General features: G+C 39.7%; 1 protein-coding gene across 1 annotated transcript; it reads right to left on the bottom strand.

Moving 5' to 3' along the window:
• Positions 1–8,737: 8,737 nt before the first annotated feature.
• RPS23 (ribosomal protein S23) lies at positions 8,738–10,502 on the bottom strand. The gene is made up of 4 exons (XM_044240413.1): positions 10,425–10,502; positions 9,816–9,975; positions 9,044–9,164; positions 8,738–8,928 (listed from the first exon to the last, which is right to left on the bottom strand). The coding sequence occupies exons 1-4, from the start codon at positions 10,426–10,428 to the stop codon at positions 8,782–8,784; spliced, it is 432 nt and encodes a 143-aa protein (XP_044096348.1). The 5' UTR covers positions 10,429–10,502; the 3' UTR covers positions 8,738–8,781.
• Positions 10,503–11,291: the final 789 nt, after the last annotated feature.

Raw genomic sequence — 11,291 nt, 5'->3', positions numbered from 1 at the left:
TTACCTGCTTAGAGTAAAAGACACTCCCGTCACCCAGGAAATTCCAAGGGATTTAGGAGCTCTGTGTCAGAAACCAGAATCAAAGGCCAAATATTAGAAGAGCTTCTCCTCATGCTGTCATCATTTAGGAAATGATAAGGTTTTTAGGAGCTCTGTACCAGGAACTGGGGGCAGAGGGCAGAGACCAGTATGTGTATTTTCTGTTATTTTACAAATACATGGGGGAAAAGCACATGGTAAAGATATTATTGTTTTCTGAAAATTTGGTTTCAGATATATTTACACATCTGTTTATATAGGTATGTGTGTATTTGCACACGTGCATACTAGGTGGTAATGTAAATATATTTCTAACTCCAGGGAATGGGGATTTGAAAACTGATGGACAGTTAATTCTAAGACCCTTTGATTCCTCCCTTATACTGCTGGCCAGTAAGTTGCTTAGGGTTGTTCTAGAAGGATGTAGGCAGTACTTAACTACTATTGTGCCCATGGCACTGAGATACTTAAATATGCACATAGGTCCTTTTATAGGGCTTGTCTGTAAAAGTGCTTTCTTATTCTCAAATGCTGTAGTGTTTCTTCAAGCAGTACTGTAATGCGAAGTCCTTGCTTTTAACGTTTGTGTTGTCAATAGCTACACCTACTGGTAAAAGAGCCCAATTGCAAGTATCCTGTATTTTAGACTTAAAACTGAAAGTGATTTTAGTTTTAAACTGAAAGTTTTAAATTTATTTGATTTTAGTTTAAAACTGAAAGTGATTTTAGGTATCACCAAGTCCCATTTGTAAATTATTAAGAACAAACTGGAAACTCAAATTTTTTTCCTACACTGAAATACACTTTCATTGAGAACAAATAAAACCTATGGTTGCATTATGATTTCTTGTATTTCTCTGAAGCTTTTCAAATACCCAGAAATCACTGTTACCGCTGAGGCAAAAATTAACTAAGCATACATTGATAGGTTAACCTGGAAATCATAGGTCAGTATATCCCCAGCCTATTGTGCATTGTAAATACCAATACACTTTGCAGGCCAGATCTTCAGAGTTTAGCATGATGCCTGGCACGTGGTAATACTCAGTAAATCTTTGTGGAATGTTTGTATATGTGACTGAATACTAAGCGCGGGGAAAGATCTGGTGATCTTTCTGCAGGCACCAGGAATTGGACCCGCTTTCCTTTTTTGAGAACCATGGCCCACTCTTTTCTTTGAGAAGATTTCTTTTCCCTGGCACAGCGGTGGCATGGGATGTGTCTCCTCCCCTCATTTCTTCAATAGATTCCGAGAGAATAGCCAGGCCCTTACCTGCTTATTAATAGGGAAATGGCTAAATTAAACGTGATGCTGTATGGCAGTTAAGGGGAATGAATTCAATCTCCACATAGGCAGTTCTCATAAATAGATTGTTGAGTTAAAACAGAAAACAGAAACTAGATGATAAATATGCATGCAACTTAATACTATTTATATAAAAAATATACCAGTACTACACATTTTCTATAGTACCTATTACAGTATATGTATCTGACTGTAATAGGTCTGTCAAATAAATAAATAAAATCTTAAAAAAAAAAAACAAAAAACAGTATATGTATCTGAAAACATTAAAAGTGATCTAGAAGGACACACCAAATTTGTAAGAGAGGTTACCTCAGAGAGTGGAGAGTGAGAACTTGGATCGAAAGAAATCAAAGATGTTGGCTCTTTTTATAATGCTACCCTTATCTAGCTGTAGACTGTGAAACTAAAATTCATTTTTAGAAAAGATTTTAGTCCTTATAGATAACTTGGAAGCCACAGAAACATTTAAAGGAGAACATTTTAAATGTGCCTAAGAGTAAATCACCCATGGGTCACCGCAGTTAAATTTTTGATGTATTTCTTCATACTAGTTTAAACATATTTAATTAGGATCATTCCGTATGTGGTTTTATATTATGATTTTTCCCATTTAACATTATATTGGCAGCATTTTCCCATGTCATATTGGAAAACAACTTAAAATGACTAGTAATCTTCTATATCAAAATGTTCCAACTAATTCTCCTATTGTTGGACTTTTAGGGTGTTTCTAATTCTTCACTGTTTAGTTGGTATACACTCCTTGAGCACTCAACCTCGTACATGGTCATGACCTGTGCTAGAAAGACAGTGGTCCATAAGGTAGACATAGTCCCCCCTCTCAGAGAGCTTTCAGAATGTAATGCAATGAGGAATGTGTGCAGAAACAGTTGTTCACATTTGGTTTCTTTAGGTTATACTATTACAAAGGGAATGAACAGATCAAAGGATATGGAGTGTCTTTAGACTTCTGATTCTTGTCGCTAAATTGTTCGTCAGTAAGACTATAGGGATTTACATTCACAGCAGTAGTCTGTATCTTACCATTTCCTAAAAATCTTTGAAAATAGTTTTATTTTCCTTTGCTTTTATTATGGAAACAATCATTTTTCTCTTCATGTCTTGGTAAAATTTGCATGGATGCTCAGCTTTGTTTCTTCCCAGTATCTATGCATTTCTCAGTGCTGCTACTGTGAGTTTTCCAGCTTCTTTATTGTCCATTTTATTGCCCCAAATCCCTGTTTTTTTACTATCAGAGCTGACTGTCCATATATTGGTTCTATTACATCCAGAAAGCATAGAGTTAAATAATTAGGATTTATATGTAATTTTTAAAAAATTTTATGGAAAATTTTATGTGTACTCAAAAGTAAAAAATATAATGAACCCTCACATACTCAGAATCAGAATCTGTAATTACCAAGATTTTTGACATATTTGCTTCATTTAACCTTAACTTTATATTTGCATAAATATTTTAAAGAAAATTGTAGACATTATGTCATCTGTTTTTATAGGTGTATACTAAATATTTTTCATTTGATCTATTCTGACAACATCAGTCTTAGATGTTAAAACATCTTTGGGTTCTTGTCCTCTGCTCTTCTCCTCAGGTAGAGCTTTGCACCCTCTTTCGGCTTTTGCCTTTGCCAGTAACATTGGGGAACTTCCCTCTAAAATGGCCCACTGTTGGGCGCCTGGGTGGCTCAGTGGGTTAAAGCTTCGGCTCGGGTCATGATCTCAGGGTCCTGGGATCAAGCCCTGCATCAGGCTCTCTGCTCAGCAGGGAGCCTGCTTCCTCCTCTCTCTCTGTCTATTTGTGATCTCTGTCAAATAAATAGATAAAATCTTAAAAAATAAATAAATAAAATGGCCCACTGTTGAACCCTCTTACACTGTTAGTAGGAATGCAAGCTGGTGCATCCACTCTGGAAAACAGTATGGAGGTTCCTCAAGAAGATAAAAATAGAACTATCCTATGACCCAGCAATTGCACTATTAGGTATTTACCCCAAAGATCCAAATGTAGTGATCTGAAAGGGCACCTGCACCCCAAAGTTCATAGCAGCAATGTCCACAATAGCCAAACTGTGGAAACAGCCAAGATATCCATCAAAAGAAGAATGGATAAAGAAGATGTGGTGTATATGTATATACACACACAATGGAGTATTACTCAGCCATCAGAAAGAATGAATACTTACCATTGACATTGACATGGATGGAACTGGAGGGTATCATGCTAAGTGAAAAAGTAAATCAGAGAAAGACAAAATCATATGGTTTCACTCATAAATGGAATATAAGAAAGGATCATGTAGGAAGAGAGGGAAAACTGAATGGGAAGTCATCAGAAAGGGAGAAAAACCATGAGCGACTCTTAACTCTAGGAAACAAACCGAGGTTTGCTGGAGGGGAGATTTGTGAGGGGATGGGTTAATTGGGTGATGGGCATTAGAGAGGGCACATGATGTGATGAGCACTGAATGTTATATACCAACTAATTACTTAACACTACATCTGAAACTAATGAGATACTATATGTTGACTAACAGAATTTAAATTAAAAAATAGTGTGTTTTAAGAAGGTTGGGCAGCTGCCTTCGGCTCAGGTCATGATCCCAGCCTCCTGGGATCGAGTCCCACATCGGGCTCCCTGCTCAGCAGGGAGCCTGCTTCTCCCTTGCCTCTGCCTGCCATTCTGTCTGCCTGTGCTTGCTCTCTCTCTGATAAATAAATAAAATCTTTAAAAAAAAAAAAGACGACCTCAAAAAAATGGCCCACTGTTGCATAATTAGATCAGCTGGTACCATCAAAACAGAATGTGAACTGTATATTCTGCAGCCTGGATCCATGTAGTTTCACCACACTGGAGACATTGCATAAACGATGTCAAACCATAGACAACTTCTTGTGACTGTTCTCAACTGTGATTAAAACAGACAGTAATGTAATATGTGACTAAATCTGCTCACTGCTGTGTAGCTTTAAACAATAGCTGGTTTCTTGTGAAGGAATCCCTTTATAAGTCTGAAAATTTATGGAACCTATTTTCAGAAAAATGTGTGTGTGTGATATATGTGGGTGTGTGTATGTATACACACAAACATCCCTGACATATATCAGAAAATTCTGCATACATGGGGCTCCTGGGTGCTGAGCTGGTTAAGCATCCTACTCTTGATTTTGACTCAGCTCATGATCTCACAGTGGAGCCTGCTTAAGATTCTCTCTCTTGGGGCACCTGGGTGGCTCAGTGGGTTAAGTCTCTGCCTTCGGCTCAGCTCATGATATCAGGGTCCTGGGATTGAGCCCCGAATCGGGCTCTCTGCTGGGCAGGGAGCCTGCTTCTCCCTCTCTCTCTGCCTACTTGTGATCTGTCTGTCAAATAAATAAATAAAATCTTAAAAAAAAAAAAAAAGATTTTCTCTCTCATTCTCCCTCTGTCCCTCCCCACCCAACCCATGCATGCACAAACATGCATTCTCTCGCTTAAAAAAAAAAAAAAAAAGGCAGAAAATTCTGCATTCAGTTGCAGGAGGTACCTAGACCCTTTAAAATCTACGAGACAAATCCTAGATCAAGAATCTTGGTCAATAAATTGCATTCACAATGGCTTTCTCCTATTACACACTTACACACACACACACACACACACACACACACACACACAAATACGCAGGCACACATGTATGCATTTATGTCATGGGCAAGAAAAAGGAGAGTATAGTGACAGAAAAAAAAAACCCTACCTAATTATAAACATTTAAAAATGTATAAAATACTGAAGGGACAATATCAATTATTGCTTATAGAATTAAAAGGGTTGGGGAAAAAAATGGAAACTACTGGGAGCCTGAAGAGGGGGAAAGTGGTCCTACTTATCTGTAAATGTGCACAAAACAGAGCCTGAAGCTGTTAAACTATATAGAAAAAAGTTTAAAGACTTATAAGAAGCCCGGATAAATTCACAAAGCTGATGGGGGAAAATGATATGACAAAACTGTCTATTTCGTATCACCATTTCCAAAGCAGGTGTTAATGGACAAAACATGCTTCAACAAGTAATGTTGCTCTCAACTGTTCTCAGCTGTGATTAAAACATTATTTAAAATGTGGCTTCCTTTGCCCACTATTGTACAGATTTAAACATTAGCTGATTGGTAATAGGGGTAAAAAAGCATAATAATATTTTCATTAGTATCTAAACTTATTGAAAATTTGGTTACGTTCAATATGTCCTACCTACTCTTTTAGCCCAGCCATGTAACTTGACCCCTTGTTCCGTTTCTTTCTTTTTTTTTTTTTTTTAAAGATTTTATTTATTTATTTGACAGATAGATCACAAGTAGGCAGAGAGGCAAGCAGAGAGAGGAAGGGAAGCAGGCTCCCTGCTGAGCAGAGAGCCCAATGCGGGGCTCCATCCCACATGACCTGAGCCAAAGCAGAGGCTTTAACCCACTGAGCCACCCAGGTGTCCCCTTTGTTCCGTTTCTAATGAAACACCACAAAAGAGATTTTAGAAAGCTAGACTTAAAAAAAGAAGCAAAAACAACTCATTGTGAGTAGATTAAAGAACAGAATTCATGTCAATAACTTATTACCATAAGTAATCAAGCAGCTCACTGGTAAGTACTTCTCTGTAAGCTGTGAAGGGGTGATCCGAGGCCATGATTTCCTCCTCTCCCTCCTGAGAGGGCAACTCTCCTTGGCACTTGAATTGCTGTGTGAAAGCTTCAGGTTGTCTGGGAAGCAAAATGTGTTAAAGGAAGGGATCTTGATGGTGCTCATTATGTCTGACTAAAGGTCCAAGGTGCTGGGTGTGAGGGGCCCCTCTTTTTTGAAGATAGACACCATATATTAAAGGCTTGAGTGATCAGCTCAATGAGAGGGAGACTCTGCATGTACAAATTTGGAAACGTTATTTATCTGTGGCTCAGGGCTCCCTTCAGATGTGACACTATAACGATGACTTTCTCCTATGGGACATTTTATGCTCACAAAATTTAATGTTTTAATGCTTTGGTCTAGAACCCCTGTGGTCACCTTTTCATGATAATAAGGTTTAAAATCCACTTATTTTCCTCACATATTAACAAACATAATAACTTCAGTTTATCAACTAATATGGCCAGGAATTGTGCTAGAAACTAAGAATGCTCAGTACAACCTTCCAAGACAATCCCCCAACTATAATGTCTTAAGAAATGTGAGCGACTACTTGAATGATCCATTTAAACAGATTTTATAGGCTAAAATAAAGATTATACAAGCCACTGTTAGTGAAAATTTTATAGTGATATGGTAATTTACGATCTTGGTCTCTTTTCTTGACTGTGCTAAGCCAATAAAGAAATATTAGCTACTTGGATCACCTTGAAACAGACTCCAGGAGTGTTATCCACAGCGTGGCCATAATGACCACTAAATCCTGCCACCATACGTCTTCCTAGAATGAAAGAAGGAAAGTCGTGTATTTTGGAAGAGGATCATTTGTTTCCTTACTTTTGAGATTAGAAAGTTCTTTATGTACTTTTGGTACAAGTCTGTTGTTGGATATGTGACTTGCAAATATTTTTGTCTAGTCTGTGGTTTGTATTTTCATCCTCTTAATAAGATCTTTCAGAGTAAAATTTTTAAAAAGTCCAATGTATCTTTTTTTTGTGTAAGGTACTTTTGATGTATTGTCTAAAAGGTCTTCACCTAACTAAGTCATGAAGATACTGTTTTCTTCTACAAGTTTTATAGCTTTACATTTTATTCAGATAATATGAACCATTTTGAATTAATTTGTTTAAGATGTGAGATTCAGGTTGAGGTCCATTCTTTTTTTGCAAATGAAAGCCGGTACTGTTTATTGTAAAAACTGTTTCCTCCATTGAATTGCTTTTGTATCTGTCAAAAATCACTTGGTCTTGGTCTTACCTGTAAATGGATTCTATTCTATTGATCTGTGTCTGCCCCCCTTCAATACCACACATGAGCAGGGGGCAGGATTAGAGGGAGAGGGAGCAGCAGACTCCCTGCTGAGCAGGGAGCCAGAGGACATGGGACTTGATCAATGTCAAGTATATATACAATGTTGTATGTCAAACTTTAGTGTTTCCGTTAAAAAAAAAAAAAACAAAAAACCAGCCACTCTCCATCCTTGTGGAAAGACAAATCACAACAATCATTTGTGGGAAGCATAAGCACAAGTGTGCCATGTTTGGGGATCAGTGAAGTCTGAGATGGCGGCAGCAGCAGGTGACATGAGGTACCTCCTAAAACTGCACAGGGAATCCAAGTTTGAAGGGAGAATATTGCTGGACCAGGTACCAGATAAAACATACATTATCTCCTGGGCTGTGGAAAGGATCATGGTCTTGACCTTATGGGATATCAAATGCCATAAAACTTCCATTTTCCAAGATCCTAAACATAACCTAATACTAGGCTTTGATCAAAGAGAAAGTACTCACCTCAATGCTGCCAATAGCAGTTCCTCTGATCACTTTCAAGAAAGACACTAAATTTCATTTTGGATATGAGATTTTTCTATGGAAATTTTGTAACAACTTACAGACAATACCAAAAAAGATTCTTAACTTTAGAGAACAAACTGATGGCTACCAGAGGGGAGGTGGGCAGGGGAAGCGTAAAGTGGAAATTAAGGAGTCTACTTGTCATGAGCAAAAGGTGATATATGTAATTGTTGAACCACTATGTTGCACACCTCAAACTAATGTAACACTGTATGTTAACTACTGGAAAAAAATAATTTATGAACAAACCCCATGTACCTAACACCCACCTTCAAAACAATTATCAAGCTACAACCCTTCTCCACTGTTTCTAACTAATTACAGATACTTTGTGCCTTGAAATAAACCTCAAGGTCAAAACTTACCAGTTAATGAGGTCAGGATAAAGAGCATTTAGGTAATCTTTCTATAGCTTAATACCCTTCCTCTTAAACAAGTTTTTCTCCTGGGTCTTAATTTGCCAGGTTGTACACTTTCATTAACTCCTATCTGCTCAATCATCCAGTGCCTTTCTTGCTGTCATGAACACAGAACTGGAACATGGATCGTGAACCTTTACTCAAATACCAAAGCAGAAGCAAGTTGAGGGTGGTATCGGTCATACTGGGTCCCCAGGGAAATACATGTCCCAGAATGTATGTTATCATGGTTTCCCAACATGATTCCTGCTTTAAGTGCAGTGAGTTTATTTAAAGCCTACTATCCTGCATTTATTCCGGATTACTTACCATTTTATTTCATAGAGAAAGTAACTATGAATCCCATTTACTCTAGAGAATTCTGAATTCGTGATAGTCCCAGTCTCCTAAAACGTCAAGGCATATACTACATCTCTGCAGTAAGGAAAATAAGACACAAAACATACTTCCGGCTTATGAAAATTTATTATCACATTTTTGCAATCAAAATTTATGACCTTGGTCTTTCCTTCTTGCCTTTGTATAAGGCCAAAAGAGAGACATTGGCTACTTTGACAACCTTAAAGCGAACTCCAGGAATGTCACCGACAGCATGACCTTTGCGACCAAATCCAGCAACCAGAACTTCATCATTTTCCTGGAATAAAATCAACAGTTTACTTCTGCTGTCATTGGCAATCACTAAAAATACCCATTCATTGTATAAAAAGCTAGGAAAAACCATCTCAGGAACAGAAACAAGAGACACTTACCTCAATAAAATTCAAACAACCATCATTGGGTACAAAGGCTGTGATTTTCTTGCCATTCTTGATCAGCTGGACCCTGACACACTTCCTGATGGCAGAATTTGGCTGCTTGGCTTCAACCCCTCTAAAACACAAACAGCACAACACAGTGAGCCGCCTTCTTGAGAAGGGATACTTTTTATTTAGTTAGGCATAAACAATTTATTAGAAATTATACTGTTTCAGCCTTTTCAGTCTAATCCTCAATTCGCAAACTCGTGTTTATCAACCAAGCTTTTCCTCACTCTGCCACAACAGGGAAAACCTCTGGCCCCTTGACCAGCTGTTAAAAAAAAAAATATGTGTATCAAGAAATGGAGCTAGAAAGCTTGGGTTCAAATCCTGACTGCTGACCGGAGCCTTAAACATGTCTAACCTTGGGCAAGAAGCTTCTCTTTACCTTAGTTTTCCCAAGGAGAAAGATGCGATGGATTTCAAAGGTTAAACAGTTGAGGGTGCCAATCGCTTAGAACAGTTCCCACACATTTTCAGGCTCATAACGTCCCTTATTTCATTATGGTCACTTTTCCCGCCCTCAGTGCAACCCCAAATTCATTACAAGCTAACATTAAGAGATTAAAAACCTCAGCTACCTAACCCCCAAACCCTCATGTTACCAACTTTGAAACACTGCTCCGGAAAGACCTAGAATTTACATCACCGCTTCTTCCAATGTATGTATGAGCTGCCACATGAAAATAAACCTCGAAGGAACACACAGTGGCCTTCCACTTACACTTTTTCCAGCACAATTCCTTTTGCATGGGAAGCGCCTCCAAAAGGGTTGGCCTTTAGGGCTGTGCCCAAGTGGGCTTTCTTGTACTGCTTATCATGCCACTTCTGATCTCGTCGGTGGCTGCGGAGCTTCCTGGCAGTACGGAGACCGCGACACTTGCCTAGAAGTCAAAATCCCTTAGTGCCTCCGAAAACACCCCACACATATTTTACATCTTCCAAGACCCTAGCCTCACCGAACTACAAGCCGATAGGCTCTTTCTTCGCTCCTTAGCACATGGCCCAAACCTCCGAGTTTCCCTCACACCAAAGGAGACGTTGACACAAGCGAACCACTGGGTGCATTCTCCCAAAAGAAGGAGCCTCCCCATTAACGCTCCGGGGCAGCACTGCCACCCAACCTCCCTGATACGGCGAGCTCCGCGGCCTCTGCACCGCGCGGGCCCCTTCCGCACCCGGCCATGTGCCTGCGACAGGGGCGCTTCCCTGACCTTCCCCATCGGGCCTCCCGGGGGGCGTCCTCCTCACCGCTCTGTTCCTATCCGCCCGCCCGTCCCCGAGCCCCCGAATTCGGCTTGTGGTCCCCTCAGCCCGACCCCGAACAGCTCACCCATCCTGCCGGCGCCACGGGCCTGAGCGAAAGAGAGAAGCGGAGCAGGAAGGAGCCACAAGCCACTGCGAACAAGCTCCGCCCAGCCAAGGACCCATGCAGCTGTCTGCGCAGCGCCTGGTCCAAAACTGCCCCTCTCCCCCAACTTCTTTGAAAACGACGAGTTTGCGCCACTTTCCAGAATCTGCGTCTTATTTAATTTGTGCGAAATTCAGTGTTACCTAGCTTGCATTGTTGCTTATTTCGTTTTATGTCAATCCCTAGAGACAGAAGGAATGTGGACTACCAATCCCAGAACTCTCTGCATGAGATTCGATCCAGGCGCAGGCGCTCTTGGCAAACCCACAGGGGCGGGGCTTAGTGGCGCTAAGTCGGAGTGAAGAGTGGTGACTAGAGCGTGTGTGTGGTAGAGCGGTGCGCTTCTGCTTGTAGTTTGGAAAGTTACACCTCTGAACCGTAAACTTTACTCACGAGCCGAATCGTAAAATAGAAAAAAAATTACTGAGGGGATATGTTGTAGTAATTGGAGATAGACCAAGTCTAAAACCAAAGCTTCCACTTATGGGTGGTTGTGCGAAGTTGGGCGATTCATTTAAAATTTTAAACTGAAGTTTCCCTGAGAATGGAATAGATTTGAGAGATTTCTGGGATTTGGGTCATTATACAACTATTAAAAAAAAAATCTTTTCTTCGTGTCAGGCGTTGTTCAAGGCTCTGGGATTACAGTAGTTAAAGGAGATTAAAGAGGTCTGTTTTTATATTGTAGGTGCCAGACGGCAGAAAAAAATATGTGTTATTTAAAGATAAACAGGGAAGTTTTAAATACTGATAAGGGTTATAGAGAATATAAAATTCGTTAGATGGCAG

Source organism: Neovison vison, chromosome 1 (assembly GCF_020171115.1).
Source record: "Neovison vison isolate M4711 chromosome 1, ASM_NN_V1, whole genome shotgun sequence".
Taxonomy (NCBI): domain Eukaryota; kingdom Metazoa; phylum Chordata; class Mammalia; order Carnivora; family Mustelidae; genus Neogale; species Neogale vison.
This window is presented reverse-complemented; position numbering and strand designations above follow the sequence as displayed.

Bases quoted from the DNA above. Each gene is read 5' to 3' on its own strand.
- RPS23 (XM_044240413.1), bottom strand. The intron at 9,165-9,815 runs GTAAGTGGAAGG...TTTGTGTTTTAG, and splicing joins GGAATTGTGCTGGAAAAAGT to AGGGGTTGAAGCCAAGCAGC. The intron at 8,929-9,043 runs GTAAGTGTCTCT...ATTTTATTCCAG, and splicing joins GTTGTTTGAATTTTATTGAG to GAAAATGATGAAGTTCTGGT.